Genomic DNA, 24,987 nt, shown 5'->3' with positions numbered 1-24,987 from the left:
CACATTTATTAATATAACCAATTTGTAATAAATCAAGTGTATATTGGGCAGCAAGAGGTGCCAAGAGATTATATTTTAAACCAATTTGTAATAAATTATGGAAAGCAGTTAAACTTAATAAAGTTTTGTGTGCATGACACGTTTATTCCAAGATGCACCACTGTGCAAGTTTGATCTTTATATGTTAAGTTGTATAAGATTTATAACTAGTATTGACAGATGCACTCTCATGTCATTATTTATTATTATTATTATTATTATTATTATTATTATTACTACTACATCTAATGCGGTTGTTATGACTGAAAGAAATCATACATCGGCACGTTATTCCGATCTAAATTATTTTGCGCGACTGCCTACTGCGGATCTACTCTTTCTTCTGTTCTTTATTTCTTTTTTTATTATTTACGTTCTACTAGTTCCGGTGAACAGCTGTTCAACATGAAAGAGTATTTGATTCCTGTTTTATCTTTAATTACATCGCTTATATTTGTGATTTTATTCATCGCTTTAGGTAATTATTAAACTTTAGAGACACAGTCATGTAAAATATGCAATACATCAATTAGTGATGCAAGCTCTAAACTAAATGTCCACTGTAAAGTTGAAGTCGGAAACAATTGGTCGCTCAATGTAAGACATAGCACGTGTTGGTTTTGTTTTAGTGCTCCAGAACAAAAATATCGGGTGATGTGTCTTACATTGTAGGACTAGGAAAGAATATAACTTGGGGCGCTTTTTCAGACCATGTGAACTACAAATAAGTTTCGTTCTTAGATATGTTTCATAGATTTATGTTACATTTATTGTTACATTTTATGTTGTGTTATATTTAAATATTAATCAATAAAACGTATATACTACTCAAAACAGTACCATCTGCATATATTTACTTGAATTATTTTGGATCTCATATTAATTTTAACAATCAGCCATCATATGTGATATGGTTGTTTTCACAGACGTAAAGATTGTGTACTCAAACACATGCAATGCGGTTTTCGCGCACCTTGCGCCGCCATTTTGAGTCCCTACCAAACCTTTGTCAACATCAGTCATCAAGTATATTCACGATAAAAATCAGATTTAATCGTGGATAAGGATATTTAATTCACAGAAATGATACATAGATTATATTTTAAATTAAGAGTCTATATAGCATGAAAGTCAAAATAAAGCTGGAAGTTCCCTGGTTTATGGTAAACAGAAATGCAGTTATTACAGTATTGTGATTTGTTTGTTTTTTAAATTAACTAGTGTCATGTCCACAAGATTGTCATCTTGAATGAGTATTTTCAGACAACAATCCACTGGATACAATATCAGTTGTGGATTTAAAACTAATAATAGCATGTGTATTTATTATACCAGAACTTTTATGTATAAATACTTTTCACGAAAGAAAGTGCTTGTGCCAAAGACAGCTGACAAATCCATTTATATTAGTACGGTCAATGTTGTATTGGTGGTGGAGATGATGGACAGAGGATGATATTGAATGAAAGATAGAACTGTATAAAGATGATCTTCAATGTGCATGACTTTATGTCGAATGTCAGAACCGACAGAACTCAGATTTTTTTCTGTTAGACAGGCCCCAGGCTGGTGACTTAAATAAACTCACAAGCCCTGATTGAAATTCCACAAGCTCGGACAATTCATATCTGTCAACTCTCAAGCCAGGAGAAAAACCTCCAAATTTTGGAGGTATTTCCACACCTACCTGCTGATCTCATAGTATCTTCCGATTTTTTTGTAGAGAACCCCCGATTATTACATATGTTTGTCAATTTTCATTTCTCACAAAAACCGCAAAAAACCCATACATAAATAGATATATAAATAGATATATCTTATGCAATCCACCGATGCCATATTCTATTTTGTCACTTGTGAATACCGCTATAACGAAATAATTAATATCACACTACAAAGTTGTTTTTTTCTTCAGTAAATAGAACATTAAGATTAAACAATTTCAGATTTGTTAAACTCCTACAAAAGTACTATAGTCAAAAATAAAAAATAAAATTAAAAAATTCAACAATTAGTTTCAATCCCATGAATGATCACTGTGAATGCCAAGTGATTTTCTCAGCAAACAGAATCACATCTCTATTTCCACCAAAGAAACTCAGCCAGTAAACACCTGGCATTCCTCTACCATATATGTAAACTTTAATTACCATGATTAAATTAAAAGAAGAGATAAAATAAAATATACCAAGCAGTATATGTGCCCCCAAAGAACTAATTCAGAGTAAATATTTTATTTAGTAAATAGTGTTACTTGCCTTAAGAGTTAAACCTAAAAGAAATAAGGTGGGATGTAAAATGTGGAAAAAACAGTTGCCACATGTACAGTAACTTGTGGCAGCAGATTTGAACTGTTAAAGTGAAGCCCTAGGCATCGCAAGTTGCAACAAAATAAGGCATTGTTTATTTGCTAATCAATTGCTAGTGGCTATATACACACTGTAGTATATGGTTTCTTTGAAAGTATGTCCAAAGGGCAGTCCTTTTCACAAGATAAATGCAATGATACAGATTAATTGTTAATTAGTCACACTGGCCTTATGCTTGTGTACTTCAGTCTAACCTTTAGCTATTATGCAGTTTAGCCACAGCTGACCAGAATATGAAAATAAGGAATCTCACAGGGAGAAATGGCACATCTCATTGGTGCTCACACATTGGGGCAAGGGGTTGGGGTAATAGTTGGCTCTCCCAGACTTCACTATTAAACAGTGTTTTGGTTTATATCCGTAAAATTTTATGGCTGACCAGTAGAGATGTCCCCCCCCGCCATGAAAAAGTTTCTGCTGGCGCCTCTGGCGCATCCTTTGAGATGTTCACCCTTATTGGACCTGGAAGATCGGTCAATATTTATTGAAACCATTGCTTAAAAAATGCCATGTAAAAACCTCCCTATTTTCTGACCCAATCTCACTATTTTATTTGTTATTCTTCTTACTTGGCTTTTGAAAAGTCGACAGGTGTGCCGAACTCCAATTTCCACAAGCTCAAACATTTCCCCCTTTTTTAATATTTTCACACAACGTTGCAATAGCTACAGTTCAAATATAAATTTAAAAAATGAATTACACTTGAACACTATTCCCATAACTGAAATGATCATGCTTTGCATTATATATATGCAGTAAAATCTGACTTCAAAGAAACGCTGCTGCTTTTCACAAACTTGTCAAAAATTTAATACACAGCGGCTTAAACATTCTCATTCAAGGCAATGATATGTAATAACTTTTGTTCTTGTACATGCATCTGTCATCTCTTTGATTTACCTATAATGGTTTGTTCCACTTATTGATCCTGCCTATGCAAATTAGCACAATGGGTTCACCCACTGCAGTGTTCGAGACATCTCACTAGCTGTTGTTAATGTGAAACTTGGATTTTATACCTGACCTTTTTTTCCTTTAAATTGCTGCTGTTTAAACTGCCCAAGGGATAGTTTTATATCAATTCCAGTCATTGCAGATTACCGTTTATACATACAACATGTAATGGGCATAGACTGAATTTTTTTTTATTGTTTTTTTTTTTATTTTTCAAGATTACTGAAAATTGTGTTTTCTCAAAACGTAACCGTGTCAGGGGGTTTGGGAGTACAAAATCATATTTTTAGCAAAGCTTCCATTTGATTAAAATCAGATATCTTTCACATAGGACAGTGATAATTTGATTTGCGCCATGCTATGGCATGTATGTCAACATCTTGAAAGTACATTTACTCATTTCATCAACATGATCAAAGTTTGATCAGGCAAACTTTTTATTTTTGACAAACCTGACAGCCAACGCACTTGGAATACAATATGGGCCCAAACTAAAATTAGAGGAGCCCTGGGCATCGGGCTATCAGATTTTTTAATAGCTCTGACTGAATATTCTTGAAATGCTTATAGCGATATGAAATTGTTTATTAAGGGTAGACTTTTTAACTTCAACAATAAACAAATGATTGATTTCAGCCCATGAAAACTGAAAATCATTACATGGATCACTTGTTTGTGTATCCATTTGTTTATGCATCTGTTTAATGTTGAATCTTTTAGTTTATGAAATAACAAAGATGGTTGAAATGTCATCCTTTAATTGAAGGAAAAAGGGGTGGTCACGAATTTGGTCTTGTGCGGTTGACATACACAACAGAATGTGGTGTATTATGATATCCTTACGCACAAAATGATACATGCCTTCATAGTTATGTGGGAAGAACAATGCTGCTAAGTGTTGGTTTGTGTGGCTAGGGAATCAGTATGGATCAGGGCTCGAAATTAGCGGTAGTCTGCTAGCCCGAGGCTAGCAGATTTACTGTCGGACTAGTAACTTTCATAATGTTAATAGTCCGATGGGCTAGTAAGTTTTGGTTATCAATAGTCAGCGTTTGTTTACGTCATTCGCTAATAAAGACTTGACTTAGCAGATGTTCTCTGGAATCAAAGCAGTGGCCATTGTAAACACAGTCATAAAATATTAGCATGAGAAGATGAAGTCAATTTCTGCCTCAGAAAGGTGCATTTCTATAACAAGAATCCATCAGATTGTGTGCATTTCACTTAACAGCGCAAATTATGGTCCCGTCATTATCAACAGAAGTTTGGTAATTGATCCTAATTAATCCAACAATGAATTAAATGAAAAAATGACGTGGTATCACACTTTATTCACTCGACCACAGTAACAAACTACAAAGCGGTATACCACACAAAAGAACACGGCAAAAACTATTCAAAGAAATTAGTTTTGCACATTTTTTTGTTTAAGGTTCATTTTTTGCTCGCTACCCAAACGCTCCAACAGTCACTAACAGGAAACTACATATTTTACATTTCCAACGAAATAATTATAAGAATTATATTGATTTATTATGATTACGTTATTGACACATCCTTTCCATACAACTACTTTTTTTATGATGATAAGAATATTTTTTAAAAAATATATTTTTTCCTTACAAGAATGAACAAATAAGTGAATACATGTGGAGATATCCAAGCAGACTGCCGTACATTTGTTGGGAATTAAAATCTCTGAGCATGGGCATCAAAGATTTGAAATTTTTCTGCCTTATTATTAATTTCAACAATACATTGAGGTTCGATTAATTAGGAACAATTACCAAACGTATGACTTGCATTACCGTAATTGGAGCTGTTAAATACAACTCGCTGAGTGTCAGATGGCTTCTTTTGATGGGAACACCTTTTCAAGCTGAAACTAAAACTATCTTCTGATGCTAATATTTTATAACAGTGTTTACAGGAGCCACTAGGGCATAACCGATTAGCATTTTTCTACTGATTTCCGATTCCGGATTTTGGGCATGAAATTTTTCTGATTCCGGATACGATTCAGTTAATCGGAAATGCTAAATTAAAAGGTTTTTCAAATTAACTTTTTAAACCGTGTTACACACGTTTTGCATATCACACCGATGTCACAAGGGGAAGGATATGGCAGGACTATAGCAAAATGCAACGAAGTTCAAAGCCACAAAGAATCCATGAAATTTTTTATTTTTTTGCCAGTTCCGACCCATTCTTTGTTCAACAATTAGTTGATCTTGCCGCCAGGCTTTTATTTTCCCGCCTTAATCATTTATGTCGGCAAGCGGCCAGTTCCATCCTGTACTTTATTCAACAATTAGTTGATCTTGCCGCCATGCTTTAATGTCGCGGTCAAATAAAAATAAAACAGGCTTTTGTTTGGTCCTATAAAGTTGGCCTCTTGCGGAATCATTTTCTTTTAATACCTCATTAGCATGTGTCAATGTATTCAATATTATGCCTTCATTATTGAGGATGTTGACATAAACGGGTAGGGCTGTATTATATATTTTAATAAATTTAAATCTTTCAGTTTAACTAAAGTATTATCGTTTCACCCCGTTGTGTTGACCATATTGGACTTTTCTGACTTCTTATTTAACTTTATTAACGCACTATCGAATGACACGCAGTGTTAGACACGGTGCTATAGAAATTCAACTTTATTATTTTTATTATCCGAATCGGTCGTTCCTGCCTTGTCTGACTCCGATTAATCGGAAGTTCATACTATCCGGTGGAATCCGATTTCCGGATCAAAAGTCGGTTATGCCCTAGTAGCCACTGCTTTGATCATGCAGAACATCCGCTCAAGTTAAGTCTTTGTTAGGGAAGGGCCATTTAATTGTGGGAGGAGCAAAAGACACATGCTTTGAAACGTGTTTCTTGCTCTGACTTTCTTATATAAAGGACACTGTGCCATTCCTTTTCTTGCTTTAAATGATTCATGTCAGCTATACTATAACATCCCGTATTTCAAAACAAGGCACAATTCCCTCCTTATAAGACAGGCAAAATGTGGCATTTGATAGAAGGTGTTCAGCCACTGAAAAAAAAAAGTTGAATGAGAATGGTGAGAAATAATTCTTATGATAGGGAAGAGCCTAATGGAAAGTTTCAGAAGAAATGGACAAAAGACAGGGAATGGCTGAATTATGACGAGGAAAGGAACGTTATGTGGTGTAACTGGTGTATGCAATTCGCAAAAACAAACACAACAGAAAACATCCAGTTTTGTTGCAGGTTGTTCAAACTTTAAAACTGAATCGGTAAACGTACATGAAAGCTGTGTCACATTGTTTTATGAACAGGACTAGTAAAGATTTGGCAGTACAAGTAAATTTCACAATATACTAGTCCTTCTGGCTACAAAGAAATTTGTGTTAAATTCGAGCCCTGATGGATGATATGGAAGTGCACACCTATTATGATGTCACATGAAAACAAAGGATAGTTCTTCATATATCACCAGATATCTCTGTCAAGCTTCTAGGCACTTGACACATTACATTACAATACCTGATTCCTGATTTGTACAACTCACCTGGAACAACTTACTGACTGAGCTGGTATGTAGACCAGACATTGTACATTTTAAGGCATGTCTACATTCATCCAGTCTATAATCATCATTCTTCTTCCAAACTAAGGCCCCTTATCGCAGTCATGACTCTATGATTTCTGTAACTTATGCTGCATTTGAAATTCCAGCCAACACTATAGTACAAGTCACATAGCTCATGTACACGGTCTGTCACTTTTAGCAGCACCAGGTGTCATTTTGGAGAATTTGATTACACATACCTTTAAATGGCATTTATTCACTTTGTTTCATGCCTTGTCCATCAAAATTCCATTGAAGATTATTGTATAAATTCCTTGAAAAATGTTTAACGGCAAATTCAATGATTACATACTTAGACAGTTTTAGGCATAGTTAAGCAAGCAGGGTGATCTCATTTAAACCAGTTTCGTCGTGCTATGATATAAGAGGGAATGCTCCTGCAGTAGGGAAAAGTTGTACTACAAATATAAACAGAGACACGACAATATCCTCATTATAAACAAAGCCTGTGGAAACATCGGCAGGAAAAAATCGGCACACAGGTCCAATATTTTGGAGGCAATTATGTAACTGTGTATATATCTTCTGTGTGGTATGTCTTATTTACATAATATCTATTTTTCCCATACAAGTATGTGCTTTCATACATGTAAAAGACTAGAAAGATGGCTGTCAATTCAGATTTATTTTAGTTAAATTTTTCATCATGCTAAATTATCATTTTGAAGAAATGTCATATGTACAAGCTATAAGAATAAAACTTATTGTATTTTACTCCTCTATCCCATTCATAATTGATCATCCATACAGGAGATGGTTGAAGATGCATGTGACTCCTTGTTCATGCAATGACACTTGATTCCCCCAGCATTAGTAATTGTTCAATCCAGTATCGACTTTCTTTACCCAGTGTAGTGCTGAACTGCCATTGTAAAAGTCCATAGCGATCGATAATTTTCATCTGGAAATTTGTTATGACAATTGGATCACTCAAAAATTAGGATTGAATAAACTTTGTTATAATATATTATGATTAAATTATTAAAAAATTATTATTTTTTAAACTTTTATCAGTAAATGCACATACATGACCCGTGTGACTTGTACTGTATATAATACATGCATGCCTTTTGCACATGGCTGTGCACTGTCAAGAGGGTTTGGAGTATAAGAATGTTATAAGTACAGTGATTGTAATATAGTTGGTGGTAAATAAACTACTGTTGGCATTTTAGTTACTGCAAGATAATTTTTAAAACTAATATAATGGATATAGTTGTTTCTTTATATCAGAGCAAGGGTAGTTTTGTAAGCTATATGGGGAGAAGAAGTTTTGTTTTAAAAAAAATTCCCAACCCTCTCCCCTATTAGATCATTGGCCTCTTCATTGAGTTATTTTTTTAATAATAAATGCAACATATCTGGATAACTTCACTTTCAAATTAATGATGGGAAAAAGCTAGGCTTGATAAGACTCCACCACATTTATTTATAGTCTACAAGAAAAATGATGAAAAATCAAATCCATGTTGAACTTCAAAGAGTTCATCAGTTGTGCACAGATTAGGACATTTTTTTGGTCATGACACAGGTTACCTTTTTGTGCTGTACTCTAATCTTTTTGCATAATTATTGATAAAATCTCTTATAGCAGTCATTATACTGGAAAATACTAAAATTAAAGTTTGTACAATAATTTGTTATCTGAAATTATTGTTCTTGATAATATTTCTTAAAAAATGCAAATGTTTGCTCATGTTGCACATACTCAAATTGTAATTTAATTTTTGTGCTAGATATCATGAACATTGATAGGAGAGTGAAACCTTTAAGTTGATTGAAATCTGCATATCAGTCACCAGTATGTACCCTTTTGTAAACCACTTTTCTTCTTTTGTAGTAGCTGGAAAAAAACAACATGCACTGGTATATTCTTCAGGCATCAGAAATGTAATGATGCTACTTCTAATTGAATCCTTTTTATATTATCAATTTCTTCCCATTTTAAAAATAAATACCAAATTAGAATTGGGGATAATTTTGATACAAATTGCTTTCATGTTCTAGTTTCATTTTTAAATGCAAATTGTTCAAAACATAAGATGTACAGAAGGGATTTGATTTGTTGTTGATTTTGGAATAAAATAAAAAGCAAAACATTAGCCTATATTCACATTATTACAATGACAAATTTCACCTTCAGAAAACTCTTCTGTAGGTAATAAAGTGACAGATAAATAGCCCCTGAGAACAGCTATCCTGCCATTACTTTTGATCACAAGCACTAAATGAGTGACTGTGGCCTCATTGCATATCAGCAAATCATAAGGGAGTTAGACATATTTTCAAAAAGGACTTTGATGTAGACATATTTCAAAAAGGACTTTGATGTAGACATATTTTCAAAAAGGACTGATATAGACATATTTTCAAAAAGGACTTTGATATAGACATATTTTCAACAAGGACTTTGATGTAGACATATTTTCAAAAAGGACTTTGATATAGACATATTTTCAAAAAGGACTTTGATGTAGACATATTTTCAAAAAGGACTTTGATATAGACATATTTTCAAAAAGGACTTTGATATGATTCTGTGTGTAGTCCCAGTGTAAAATAATACCAATTTAAAAGAAAATATTTTAGCTTAACTTGTGAACTGTGTGGCTTTCCTCATAGACTATTTGCTTCTGTTGCTGTAGTGAATCATTCCGTCATACTAGTGAACTGATAGCAAGTTATGTTCAGATGAAGCAAGTGTGTTTTTTAAAATAATATACGTATGTAAAACAAGCATGCAGAAGTGATACTCACACTAAAGCACTGAATGCAGTGGCACCAGTAATATCAGCTGTTATTATCTTGTGGTGTTTTGCACATGCTTCATTAAGGACAGGAATGAAACAATGGAATTGTTCATAACATTGATATTTCTTATTTTCTCTACTTGATTGCCATTATAGTAACTCTCAAAGATTTCTACTTGTAATTCAAAAGCAACATCAATAAATATTTCTTGAAACTTGGTAACTTAATTTTTACAAGCAGCAGACCTGCATACACACTATGTATATCTCCATGTTGACATAAATCTGTACATATACAGCTGCATGGCAAGCTTCACTTGTTTCTTGATATGAGTTATTTCATGTTAAGTTAACATTACATTGGTTACAGATCTATCAACACTACCTACCAATTCATGTGATATGTTACTGATTTTAGGGTCTTTTTACAGCATCATATCCTTATTTTTTTAGACTTTTCATACAGTTTTTAGACATGATTTTGAAATGTACTTTGATGATATTTGCGTTAAGATTGTGGCAGCTCAGTCATACGTAGATTTTACCTGTGGTGCTGTCTGCCATTTAGCCAGTTGATCAAGCCGCTTGCATTTTTACAAGAATGAATTTGTAATGCTCAGAGCAATCTCAAACCTCACAATCTTATCACACCAGTGATTAGATGCCATCATGGGATGCAAAATGTTTCTGAGAAAGGCCCAGCAGCTCTATGCAGAAACAGTCTATTTTAGTCACATGCTAATGCCATGTTGGTAATGTATATGATGTTGCAGTGCTAAGTTTATGATTGTGTTAAGGTATGATGATCATGGTGTTGGTAGTTTATGCATTGTAGACCCGTCATGGCTGTTTGCTATCTGTCTACATGTGTCATTCATTATATCTGTACACTCTTGTGGGGATTTTTAGCAGCTTGCTTTTCTCCCTCTTAATGGATTGGCTAATTATTTGAGTTCCTTGACTTGGCTGTGGATGGTAATATGGACATCGTCGGTCTGGGTCTACAAGGTGTCATTCATTTTCATGGACATCATCGGTCTGGGTCTACAAGGTGTCATTCATTTTCATGGACATCATCGGTCTGGGTCTACAAGGTGTCATTCATTTTCATGCTGCTACATACAGTATATCCAGGCCAAAAGGCAATTGGAAATATGTCTATATCAGCCGTCTATTTTATATGTCTGTGCTTTAAGTTGTCGATTTGCTTGAGATAACTGTAATAAAACTATATATGTATGTACGTATGTACACACACGTTACTGCTCTGGTGGCCTAGGTGATTAGAGTGTCTGGCTTGGATGCTGTAGGTTGCAGGTTTGAACCCTGGCTGAGTCATACCAAACACTTATTAAAAAATGGTTTTAACATGGGGGGCATGCTACCAGGCAAAGTGGGTGACTAAGTCACCTAAAAAAATGTTAACTTTACCTTCTTCTGCTAGAAAAATGAAAACGACTTCGCCCTGTGAGTTTTTTTAGAGGAACATTGAATGACCATACTTTTTTAGATGTTCCCTCGCCTTGGCCAGGTTGGTTCCTGTGTTATATATAGCTCAATGCAAAATGAGGCTTCAGACCATCAAATAGTTGGTTTTGATATCAAGTATGCTGACAAACAAACCCTTTCATATTCACAGGCATGTTTTTTAAAAGCTGATTGACCATTAACCATTTCCCCGAGTAAGTAAGCAACTTTTACTGCCCGATTTCCTTTGATGATAAAAGCAAAAATATTAGTGTTTCAAAACTTACACTTATGTAAATAGCAATTTTAGTTTTTAAGAATAGATTTGGTAGCATGAATATTTTAACTGCCGCATGTACATTATTTTCTTTATAAAAATCAGTTTGTAGCAGACATCGCTGTTCAAGGAAGTACTGTTTTATTAGATTGTCTCTTTTCATAAACCACTGAGCAAATATATTCAGGAAAATATACAATTCATAGAAAGCAGAGACTAAATATTACATTATTAAAGATTTATGTTTAAAATGCAATTATGGAGGTCAGAAATATATGGAACAATGCTAGGACAATGTTGTGGAATTTGAGAGCTGATGTAAGGTCAAGGTTGTATTCTGAGTGTACTCTTTTTTTTTTTAATTGAAAATATAATGAAACCCAAAACAAAACAGCAAAGCTAATACTATTTAACCAATGCCTAATGTTACACCAAGTATTGCTTAAAGCCAATATTAAATGCAAATATGCATACTGGGAAAGAGAAGGCATAATTCAAATTCAAATGAGAGAATGTAAACAATACACATGCACGTACGTACATACATACATACATACATACATACATACATACATACATACATACATACATACATACACATATGTATGTATGTATATAGTGCATGTCTTGCTTTGCTCCCACTTCTCCCTGTTCAGCTAACTTATCTCTGTTCAGCTCTCATTTCTCCCTGTTCAGCTCTTATTTCTCCCTGTTCTGTCCAAAAGGAGAAGTCACTTCTCCCTAAAATTCAAGTCTTGCTTGACCCTGCTGACAGCAGTCTCACTTGGCACTCAGCATTAAGAGGTTAGTGTTAGGACTGGTCAGTCTGGTGTCAGGATGATGTGACTGGGTGGGACATCATGCTACATGTCTGCGACATGATGCCCCAGTGCTAGACATCGCTGTAATCTGCCACACTGCAGGCATCATAGTAATATGACTGAAAAATTGTTAAAGCTACATTAAAAATCCATATCACACACACACATACAATCAAAACTAACTTAATTTTGTTTAACGTTATAGTAGGAAAAATTAATATAACTCTGTCACCTGTTTGAGTACTGTATTTGGTATGAAAATGTTTTTCTGAAATCTTAATTGGGAAGTCTTGACTCAAGATCAGAGGTCAAGGTCAGAACAGCTGAAGGTGCCACAAGATGATGGGCTTATCCTTGACATTTGCAGTATTAATATTTAAAATAGCTTAATCTCCTTAGTGTTTTGAAAGTTTATTTAGTTATACTGTATTTCAATTTCTTTCCAGGTTGGTATTTAGTGTGGACCCTGTTTTTGAAGAGGTTCAAATTTGTGAGAGAACTTTTGAATGGTAGTGATGAAGAAAAGGAGAAACCAAAGAAAATCCGAGCAAAGACAAGAAGGGAATGAAGGAATATTTTAGGAGCAGTAAGTTAAATGAAATATTATCTGCATTTATTTCTTGCAATTGTAATGTCACTTAAAATGGTATTGCTGTTCATGTAAAGCATTTGTTGTTTTTATGTTTTAACATGTACCTTCATTATTTTATGGAATTTCATATATTAAATGCTATTAGTTGCACATTATTTTAGAATTTATATTTGGTGTTTTGGGCCCATAAAAACAACAATAACCCAATATACTTTTCTCATGAACCACTTCAAAGGTTTAATTAATATCATTTTAACCTATATATCCAGATGATCCAGCAATTTTCCACATGTTGACCCAATAAAGTTATAACCATAAAACAGAATTTTAAGAAATACCAATAAATTCCAGAACATCTCAGTGTTGTTGCCAGACCACATCTCATTTTGTTTATAGGTGGCGCTCACCAGTTTCGTATTTTGCATAGGGTTCGAATTTTAAAGAAAAAGAATTTTCCTGGGTGTCCTCACTGGTTATACTGGCTGTTTAAAAAGGACCTTGTATATCTTAGGTATAATTCAAAGAATCTTTTATTCCCATTATTTTGGTATATGATTGATGGATGTAATATGGGTTATTGAGTATAAAGCTTGGCCTTACTTCAAATGTGCACCTTTCAAAAAACTACTAGCTCCACTTGGTCATTTTCACTTCCTGGACTTCAGAGGTAAATTGTAAAAAAAGGAGCCAATAACTTTTTTCACATTTTTATAAATTTGGTAATTCATTCATTGCACTTTTAGAAGCTGATTTTGTCTAGTCTGGCAAAATTAATTTTCCCTATTTTAATAACTGCTAAAAATAGTATACTTTAGACTAATTCAGACTGATTTTTTTAGCACAAGGGAGCAGTCATTTTAGTTAGCTGTGTGGTTAGATCATTTACAATCTCTTAAGTACAATATCCAATTAAATTTCAGCCACAGTACATGAAAGTAACATAGAGGTATGCCAACATTCTCTCCATTGTGCATGTTGCAAATGTAAACAACTTCACCTTACACCCACCACATTCTCAGAAATTCATAATATCTGTAGAGCGCCCCCATAGGTAACAGTATCAGAGATCATGCTCATTTAGATGCTTACTATTTCTCCCAGAATATTCAAGTATATGCTGGACATGGACTGAAAAGCATGGTTTAGTAGTGACTACCTTTGCATGCTGTTCGCTGATAGTGGCTTGTTCAGACTTACAACAAGTAACATAGACAAAGCATAAATTATTTAAATAATTATATAGAGAGTTTATATCAAACCATTTTGAAACATTATATTGTTCAGTAATACAGTGGTCCCCCTCTTTTACACCACCCGTTCTGCACCAGGAAAATGGCTGTACAAGACAGGTGGCCATTCCAGAGGGGGACTACATTTGTTAAAACTGCATGTATGTATATGTGGTAAGAAATCCACTTGTAACTTCAAAGCATTTAATATCTTCATTTTCAAGTAACATTAATTATTAAAAGGTGTCTCTTGTCTTAATAATAGACTTATTTCAAGTAAACTTACATTCATATTTCTTGATTCTTAAGCGTAAAAATTCAACTGGGTATTGTTCCCGTGCACATTACAAAACCATTAAAAAGCATCATTTAAATCTTGGCACAAACATCACTTGATATTTAGAATACTTTTCTTTTCATTTACTCCATTTTCCCACTGCTGCAGAATATTCTTGTCTGTCACTTTGTTATTAATTCGAGTCTTTCCAACATCAAATTTTTTGGAAAATACTCTTTTACCCTCCCCATTGCCATTGAGTCAAATAACTTTTACATTTTTTTCTAAAGTAATAATATCCCATTTACATGATGACATATTATAGTTTTGTTGCTGATTGTACAGTACTGCAATTTTAATTTGGAGATGAAACTTTTGCAGAGTGGATGAAATGCCTTGTTTTTAAAGAAAAGTGATATACATACTGTCACATGACTTTTTGGGACTTTGTTTGGTACCCTGTTTTCTTCAAGGTTAAATCCTATTTGTGTGTGAATCTACAAAATCTATATGTAGTCTATGTCGAACATGATGATATTGACAACTACATCTGGTTGTAGTCATCAAAGAGAAGAAATCGACAGTGGTGTGAAGCCCAAAATTCGATCACAACATTGGGGCCCCAAGTGGCCGAGTGGTCTAAAGCGCTCTCCATCATGGATCGCTGCCATCTCACCTCTGTCTGCGTGAGTTTGAGTCTCAGGTTCGGCCAATGTGGATGTGTGAGAAAGCTTGCCAGTAGCTTCTCGTGGGTGGGCGGTTCTTTCCGGGGTTTTTCCAGGTTCTTCCTCCAACACATACATGCCAACCATTACGCTTTTGGCATAATCATTATGCTATTTTTCACTAAATTATGCCTTACTTGTAACTGTATTCGGATTACGCGTTTTTGTTATATCCCTCTCCAAAAAAATTAATAATTTGTTTTCTCATTTTCATTAACATCCCATTATTCCCACAGACCGTATTCTAGAAAAGACGGTTTCTATGTAACTACGACATAAGAGTACGCCTGTCCGAAGACTTGCATGCACTTTCCCAACAGTATTATGTTCTATTTATAGCAGTTGCCCAACTTCATGCAACATTTTGGTTTCTGCTTTTCAACATTTTACCATGGTTTCTATTTTAATCAGCTTTAAGGCCTCTTTAGGAGAGAACAGACTGGTTTTCTAACTTTTTATCTTTGCACGCAGTTCTTTATTCTAATTCAGAACAAAACCAGTCTGTAGGTATATGGCGTTCAAAGTCAATTCAGATTTATTTTAGTCAATGCATGTTAGAGAAAAAATATTTTTCAAATAATTTCACAGATGAATTAGGAAAAGACGAAAAACTAATTCAGATATGAATACGTGAATTACACTTTACAGCATTCCATTCTAGGGATCTTCATACCCCTTGCAGGCTGCATATATTATTGGTCATGGTGGTAAAACAAGAAACCTTGAATTAGTTCGTTTACTAACTCCAGTACTGAGGTAACTTCTTTTTATACAGCAGAACTAAATTGTGGACACAAATTTTATAAATGCAGATGCGTTATCTACCGAGTTTTTATTAAAACACAGACAACCTCTAGTAGTAGAAGACTACATTGGTCCTTTGTTCAGACGGATGTATCCTGATTCCAAAATTGCAGAAAAAATGCATGTGCAAGAACAAAATCATCTAATATTGTTAGGTGTTTAGCAGAAGATACTTCACTTAAAATTGCAGAAGCCATGAAAATTGGGCCGTTTAGTATTGCAACAGACAGGAGTAGTGATTGTGACAAAAAGTTGTACCCAGTCTGTTGTTGTTGTTGTGGGGTTTAACGCCACTTTTCAGTACACGATAGGCCATACATGGCGGCCAGTATAAATGGTGGAGGAGGAACCCAGGAAAACCCCAGAAAGAACCACTGACCCACGAGAAGCTACTGGCAAGCTTTCTCACATACCCACATTGGCCGATTCCGAGACTCGAACTCACGCAGACAGAGGTGAGATGGCAGTGATCCGTAATGGAGTGCTTTAGACCTCTCGGCCACTCAGAGCCCTGTACCCAGTCTGTAAGAGACTTTGACAACGAAAAGGGCAAAGTCAGAGTGCTCTTCTTTCGTTACCAGAATTAACATTAGATTCCACTGGAGAAAACATTTTATTTATTTGCTTGATAATACTTTGAATAAACTTGAGTTGGCATAATTGTATGGAGTTTTAAGCTGATACAGCATCAGTGATGACTGGAATTCATAAAGGAGTTGCATTCTATGTTTTGAAAAATGTCTCCATCATTGTACATATCTGGTTGTCTCTGTCATATGATGCACCATGTTGCAGGAAAAGCTGCTGATAAATTAGAAGAACTCCTGAAGTATCAAGTTGGCACTCCACTCTACCTGACAATGTACTTCATATGGATAGAGTTGATTTTTTCATCTTATTTCCCAGCTATAAGACCCAATAACTGTAAGATATAAATGTCCTCTTCTTTGTCAGGTTATGAAAGGAATATTGGTTCTTTGCCATTCTAATGCTGACTTTGAGAGATTGTTCAGTATTGTTCACAAAAATAAAACTGAATTCAGATCCAGGCTTTCTAACCCAGCACTTAGTGCTCTACTGGTGTGCAAAACATTCATAGTCGCAGCTGGTACAAAGTGTTTTGAAATGTAATATGAGAGTCGGTTGCTTTTTAAAGTTCAGGTGTTATATTCGAAAACTTGAAGCAGTATTTGATGTTAAAAGTCCAGAGGGATAAATAAATCATTTTGTACATATGCTCATTGATTGAATTTTAATCATGTTATATGTGGATTACTCTTTTTCTCCTCGGATTACTCTTTTTGTCCACTTGGATTACACTTTTTCCTCGCCAGGGGTTGGCATGTATGCCACCATTAATACTGGCCGCCATGTATAGCCTATCTTGTGCTGAAAAATGGTGTTAAACCCTATAACAACAAAACTATCACAACATTGTTGATCCCATTTCCTGTAAGCATCAGGATTTATAGATAATAATATAATATTAACCATAGAGGTACTTGTTATAATGTACTTTAGCCAACAATTCTTTCAATACAGAAAATCTGACATTGGGAAACAACATCGGTACAGGTAATTGGATTGCTTAACTTACTGTATCAATTAAATATTGGTTCTGGACAAATATGAATGTAAAATATGGTCATTTGTGAGGAGTATTTTGACATTTTTGGCCTAAGCTACTGGCCTCCTGGCCACATTTTTGACCTAAACTGCTGGCCACATGCTGTATTAGAGGGGTGGCCACCCATGAGGGGTAGAGTTGAACACATAATCGTTGGTGTGGAGAAAACTGGCCATGTTGAGGAGTTGGACAAAGGGGCGGCATACAAGAAGGGACCACTGTATTGACAAAGTCTTTGATCAAAGAAATAAAACTAGGCCATGAAACTGTTTCACCTTCAGCAAATGGAGTGGCATGAATGAGTTTTTAAAAATCTCACTCTGACAAGCAATCCAATTTTATTTTGGCTTTAAACACTTCTATTTTGTTAGGCCTTAGTGTGGCAACTAAGTGCTCCAGACTATTCTTTCCACTCCAGTTTCACTACATGTATTTCTCATGCTTACAATTATCAGTTATTCAGGTGAGTGATATTATTAGGTCAACTTGGACCTTTATGTTACTGGATTTCAGTTTGGATTCCTTTTTTTTTAATGAGATATCAAATCATTTCAGTTAACAGTGCTTTATGTGAATATTTGGTGTATGTTATTGGCTTTAACTGTTGGACACACCCACTTTGGTTTTCTCACTATTTATTATTTCTGGGTTTGAATCAGATTGTGTGGAGATATGTATCAACAAGATCTGTAATGAATTTGAATTTCAACATTAGGAAAGTTATGGGTCCTTATAGTTTGCCACTTTACACAGTAATGCAAGTTACTATTTTTAAATTATTTTTTGTCATTCAGCTGAATATTGATGACATATGATTCCCCCCACCACCATATACAAAGGATATCAGTTCCTCTGTTTGACTTAATTTATATTGTGCTGTTTTACATGCATGTATGATGTCATTATCGTACATTTTTCAGTGGACAGGTGAATCTGAAGAATGACTGCTTACGGAGATTGAGAAGAGTGTAGACTCACCTGTAATATCCTCTGGTGATGGAAGAATTAGCACGGAACTATTGGATCCGCATTTGTGGAGACATTATTTTATTTACAAATTTGAAGAGACCTGTCCATGAGGACATTTTTTAAAATTTACCTATGGATATTAAAATAAATCGGACCTCATTGTATTTGGAAAACTTAAGTTTATTCTGATGCTGAAAACGAAAATCTTGATGCCTCACACCTAATATAGTTAGTCACCTCCTTGTGGGCATGGTAGTAAAGTGAAGTCTGATTATGACTTACATTTGAATACATGGGGAATGGCTGTCAATTGCCTGTTTGTTGAAATTATAACTGTGTATGGCATTTTGTTGTGTGCACTATTAATGATTGGGCTTCATTATGGCATTAAATTATTTTATAAGGTCATTTGGAATGAGTTATGCTCATACAAAAGACAGCATTTGTAGATACATTATAAATTACACTTAAAGCTTTATTGATCATGTCACACTTGTGCTGGTGCAAGTGTTGCTTCATGTAGCTCATTGACATATGCAGATGCAATTCTTGATTTACTGCTCCAGAACTACCATCCCATAATGCACTGGAAGATCTGGGTCTGTGCAGTTTGTTAGGAGAAATCAGTGCAACAACCAACTTAGACCCTGATCTGCTGGCACAGTATGTGACGACAGATTAAGGTCTCTGTTTTTTGTAGTTGGACTCTTCGTTAGCGAGTATATATGGTAATTATAATGCAACAAATATCTTTTTCAAAAATCTGTCAAACCTTGGCTTTTTTTAGAGTACATTTTCATACATTTTACCTTTTACATTTTGAGCAACATTTTTAAATTGATGTGATATTTTAGCTATATTATGTTACAGAATTCCTATGCCAACAAGATCAAACCTTTCTAATATCTAATAATTGTATATAAAATCTGTAGGGAATTTTATATAGCGAACATGCACATTGTAGGCCTTCAACACTTGACTAAAATTTATGTCTTGTTTTTCTAGTCAGCATGATATGAGATAGCTTAGAAACATAATCATGTGACGATGTATTTATATGCTAGTATTTACTACTGTTATTCAGACAATTTGTAAAAAATGCTCTTGTTACCAACATATAGAACTTGCTGTGTTGTTGTAATGCAGCTGACATTGAGAACTTGCTGTATTGTTGTAATGCATCTGACATTGAGAACTTGCTGTGTTGTTGTAATGCATCTGACATTGAGAACTTGCTGTGTTGTTGTAATGCATCTGACATGGAGAACTTACTGTGTTGTTGTAATGCATCTGACATTGAGAACTTACTGTGTTGTTGTAATGCATCTGACATTGAGAACTTACCGTGTTGTTGTAATGCATCTGATGTTGAGAACTTACTGTGTTGTTGTAATGCATCTGACATACAGAACTTACTGTGTTGTTGTAATGCATCTGACATTGAGAACTTACTGTGTTGTTGTAATGCATCTGACATTGAGAACTTACTGTGTTGTTGTAATGCATCTGACATACAGAACTTACTGTGTTGTTGTAATGCATCTGACATTGAGAACTTACTGTGTTGTTGTAATGCATCTGACATTGAGAACTTACTGTGTTGTTGTAATACATCTGACACTGAGAATACACACAAATAATTGTAAATATATATTTAAACTGAATTTGGGAGAACCAGTCTTAAATCAACCCTCATTTTCAAGTCAATAAAAAATTGGCTGCAGATAATCAAAATCTGTGACTGTAGTTTTTCTAAAATATGTTTTAATCTGCAGTTACAGTGGTCATCCTCACCCGGTTGTTAAACATGTCTCATAAAATCAAACATCCACTCCGTATTGCTTTGAGGAAGCTTGGTACAGCCATGGTGTATGAGATAAACTACTACTTTGTAAATTGTTCAAGCAAGGTTGTGTTGATACACAAACATGGAAAGTAAAAAATGAATGAATTGAATTGATCAAGAATTTTGCTAATTTAGTAAATTTGACTTTATTTGAGAATAATATCTAGACATTATAGAAATCTTATTGTACCTTAACTGATTTTACAAACTTAGAAGCAGTTATCAGAATGGTGAGGTCAGTAAGATCATATTCCGTATAATGCAAAAGTAGATGCATCATTTTATTTAAAGTTATATTGAAACAGAATTTCACCATAAATTCTATTTACTTAAATATCTTCTTATAAACCCTTCTGAGAACAAATTTGTATGTGCTCTGCAAATGAGAAATGTATACTAAATCCAATATGTAAATTGGTACTGTATACATTTAAACATAGAAAGGCTCTCCAGGAATTTTGTAATGTGTGATCAGATGAATAATGATGATATAGTTCATGATTTGTTAATGTATATATTTGTTTCTATATCTCTTGTATGCTTATTGTTTTTTAATGTTATATGTAGTGTATAATTTGGGCCAGTTGCCTGCATTACCTCAATGAAGACTTTATTTTGTGACTGTGGCGTTTCCCTACCACTAGACCAAAATTATAAGCTTGCACTGTTCAGATGAGCAGGAATATATGCTTGAGATAGGCTATTGTCTTTAATGTTATGTGTTGACCACTAGAAGGCAGAGCGCTGCAGAGGTGAATTTGTGTTATGGTTTATGTACAGTGACCTTTTTAATATTAGCACTATCAAATGAACATTATATTATAAATAATCTGAATTTTTACAAAAGAATTTTATTTTTTGTTGGCCACAAATACCAAGCAGTAATTCCATTTATTAAAATCATTTTGCTAGCTTGTGTTCATATAATTTTCCTTTGATTAGTGTGATCTTTTTGAGGTTATGAAGACTTTGTTGTGTGCTGAAATGTGCATTCATTATGCTTGTATTGAAATTCTGAGTATCTCATATTTTCATCTTAACATACCAAATTAAGCCCTAGATTTAAATTATTAGAATTTGTTTAATGTACATGTATCATGAGGTGCATTTTTATGAGCAGTGTCTTACTCAGGAATACTGTTTTGATATGAAAATAGAAATAAAAATAAATAATTACAAGTTGGCCTTGTGTCTTCTCTCTAACCCCCAGATTCTCAGCATGAATTTATGTATAGGTTGTTTTGATAACCTTTAAGGACCTCTAAAAATATGTGCCAGCGTACATTGATTTCACAGAGTTCATATTAAAATGATAAGAAATTTCTAAATTGCATCTATGGGTGAGTATCCCACTTTAAAAGTGCCATCCCTGGGTCCCATATATGTTTTAATGGAACAGTCCCAACATAATATTTATATGTTTGTTTGTGAACTCATAAATGTATGAATGCTCATGTATACCTAGTTTAATATAATTTTTCCAAAGTGTCAAGTCACAGGTTGAATCCTCACTCATGACCGCAGTTGTGATAAAGTAATAATTTAGGTAGTAACACAGAAGGTGCAACCTAGATAATTAACTTGTATATTGGTGTCATTGTTGACTCTAAACTAAATTTGACTGCTAAACAGTCTAAAGCCAGGTTGTGTTAAAGCAATGAATAATTACATCAGGACCCATATTCTCAAAGATCTGTAAGCTTAAAACTCGTGCTGAAATTCCCAAAACTTGATCAGTCTCTAACTCCAGGTGGATTCTGGAATCAAGTTAGAATTATCAATATTTCAGAATTTTCTTCACTCGGGTCTCAATCCCTATACACCCAAATTTTGCTGACCTAAACATCCATCAAAGTATCAAGTCTGATGTGATGTTGCAGTTTTGAGCTTAAGATATGTTTGGTGCTAAAACAAAAGCTTAGGGAATATATATATATATATATATATATATATATATATATATATATATATATATATATATATATATATATATATATATATATATACATATATATATATATAGTTTCATGACATTATGCCATCAGCACAAATCAAGCTGTACGATGCCAATTAATTAAGGGCAACTTAATATCAGTAGTAACTTACCCATCACTATTACACAGCTCTTGCTTTTTTGTGTTGAAAATGACAATACTGTTCAACGTGAATACATTTAACACTCTGAGTGGAGAATTGTGAGTACGACTTAGTTGACTCATGCACTTTGCCTTTTTCAAGGATGCCATGTTTATGGACATGTGTCAAATCCATGCCCAGAGAAAATTTCTCATATTGCTAGTGCTTCAACCACATTGCAAACTTCAGGATATACTATCAGAGTGTTACGTGTATCCTCGGTGCATACTATTTAATATGCCAGTAACCCTAGCCTCCTGTAAGAATTGGTTCATCAAGGACCTCATTTTATCTCACCCTTTAGAGGCTAGGATACACCGAGCATATCTGGTTACAGGTGAGTCTTCTTGTTAAGTTATAATGTAACATAGGTCCTACCTCAATAAGAGTTCATAATTCCCTTAAATAACTGATTGAACATTAATTAGGAGTTTTTTTTATTTCAAAATTGCATTTTAAATATGTCACATAGCAGTATTGGTATTGTGTGTGTCTGCACTGCTCCTAGAGGACAATAAAGATTAACAACTGAACGTATTTCTTACTTAAAATGGAAATTCTTTACAAATGGTTCATTGTTACCATGTGCAAATGCATTGGGGTGTAATATAACATGTACTACATACAAACAGGTGTGCAAATGCACTGGAATGTATATAAAACATGTACTACATAAGAACATGTACACTGGGGTGTATATAACATGTACTACATACAAACAGGTGTGCAAATGCGCTGGGGTATATGTAAAATATGTACTACATATGAACAGGTATGCAAATGCACTGGGGTGTATATAAAACATGTACTACATACAAACAGGTGAGTTTCACAGGTGAAAATCTTAAAATACCTGTTATTGTTCTCTCTCGGATAATTTATATTTCTGAGAACAACCTCTGTAAAGTGGGGCCACAAGAAGGGCCCTTGATTCACTCATGAAGACTACCTCACATGTTCAAAGTGAACATTTAAAGACCATTGTACTTTCGCACAATGTGGACTAATGAAGTCTGGAATCTATCTGATTCCAGATGTAAATGTGGATGGCAGATGAGACATATGTGATCCCCTCATCGTCTGAATTTGCAGTTTTTCTCTTATGGAGTGCCAAGAAGCATGTAACACCTTTACAAGAGGCAGTAGCTGCATTGGAGCCAACACTTTTGGATAGTGTGTTGCTCTCTCCTAATTGGGAGGAACAGCTCCACACCTTGCTGAGTGATGAAGATGAACTGGGTTCTGACATCTGTTGCCTGATTGGGTCACTGATCAGTGGTCATTTTCCAGACCAGTCACTGGTAACGTGAGTTCATCAAAGTGTCCAGTCAATGTATGATGACCAGTCACTGGTCACTTCATTCCAGGAACTAGTCATCTTGTACTGGTCATTGACTTTACGCTCATCATTGCTCAGAGGCTTCATGATACAGGGATAGTGATCAGAATTCCCCATCTCCTCACTTTACCAGCACACCCTGTACAGGACTGGGAGTCTTCCCAGAAAATCCAGACTAGGGAAGTGGACTAGATCAGTATTCCTTTTATCCCAATGCATTCATACAGGATGTGGGGCCCTTCACCTCCGTTGTAATTGGTCCTTTATAACCCATTGGGCTACTGGACCCTTGAACCTGAGGAGAGGAGATACAATATCTTTTGTCCAGCTATCATCTCCTTTTCAGCTCACATCCACCAGGAAGGCTGGAGGTATTGTATCATCCAGGAAAAACAAGAGGTTCCATCTTCTTCTAGAACTTCTGGAACACATAGAGCTCCTACTCACAATGATGAACCATTACAGGAAATGGTACAAAGTGCTCCAATGCCATTTCCTCAAATGGACATGTTGATGCCAAGCCACTCTTCTGCTCAGAGTGCTCTCGATGATAATATGTTATATATCGTCATTGACTCTAATGAGTTCAAAGTAGAAACAGCTCAATTGAAGTCTGCTATCAGGCCCACCAGTTCCTCTAAGTTGGATGAAGAGACTGGTCTTTTGATAACGTGTTAAATTAAGTTTACCACTTCTACCCATGGACATGTACCTGAAACCATCTGGCACACAGCCAATGAAGATCCTTTCCATTTTCAAAAAGATCTCTTGTACCAAACCAAAGTCAGATCCCTTACTTCTTCTACATTCCTCTTTGATCAGGGATCTACACAGGTAAAGACATCACTCAGTGGCATAGTTAATATTTTCCTCCCTGTACCTTGAGAAGTATGGTCTCTGTCGCTAGTTACCAGAAACATTTCCCGGAGTGTCCTATTAAACCTCACTAGTTTGACACAAGTGAATACTACAACTGGAGTCTGGGCACACATTCCCATTAAAACAACTGAAGTCATTTAGCACAACATCCGACTTCTGGTCACCATAGCTTCTCATGCTGACTTCTCAGCAATTTCATTTAATACACTGGAGGAGGATGGTCTGAACCTAACAGTATTATAATGCATGCTGGAAGCTGTTACAAAGA

At 34.8% G+C, this 24,987-nt stretch overlaps 1 protein-coding gene across 1 annotated transcript; it reads left to right on the top strand.

The window, feature by feature from the left end:
* The first annotated feature begins 399 nt into the window (after positions 1-399).
* Positions 400-21,544, top strand: LOC149783006 (small integral membrane protein 13-like). The gene is made up of 3 exons (XM_089934575.1): positions 400-517; positions 12,743-12,882; positions 18,471-21,544. Exons 1-2 carry the CDS (start codon positions 445-447, stop codon positions 12,862-12,864), a joined length of 195 nt encoding a protein of 64 aa, XP_089790701.1. The 5' UTR covers positions 400-444; the 3' UTR covers positions 12,865-12,882; positions 18,471-21,544.
* Positions 21,545-24,987: the final 3,443 nt, after the last annotated feature.

Source organism: Sinohyriopsis cumingii, chromosome 15 (genome assembly GCF_028554795.1).
Source record: "Sinohyriopsis cumingii isolate HCF-2022 chromosome 15, ASM2855479v2, whole genome shotgun sequence".
Taxonomy (NCBI): domain Eukaryota; kingdom Metazoa; phylum Mollusca; class Bivalvia; order Unionida; family Unionidae; genus Sinohyriopsis; species Sinohyriopsis cumingii.
The sequence above is the reverse complement of the archived record's forward strand: the minus strand, read 5'-3'. Positions and strand labels throughout refer to the sequence as shown.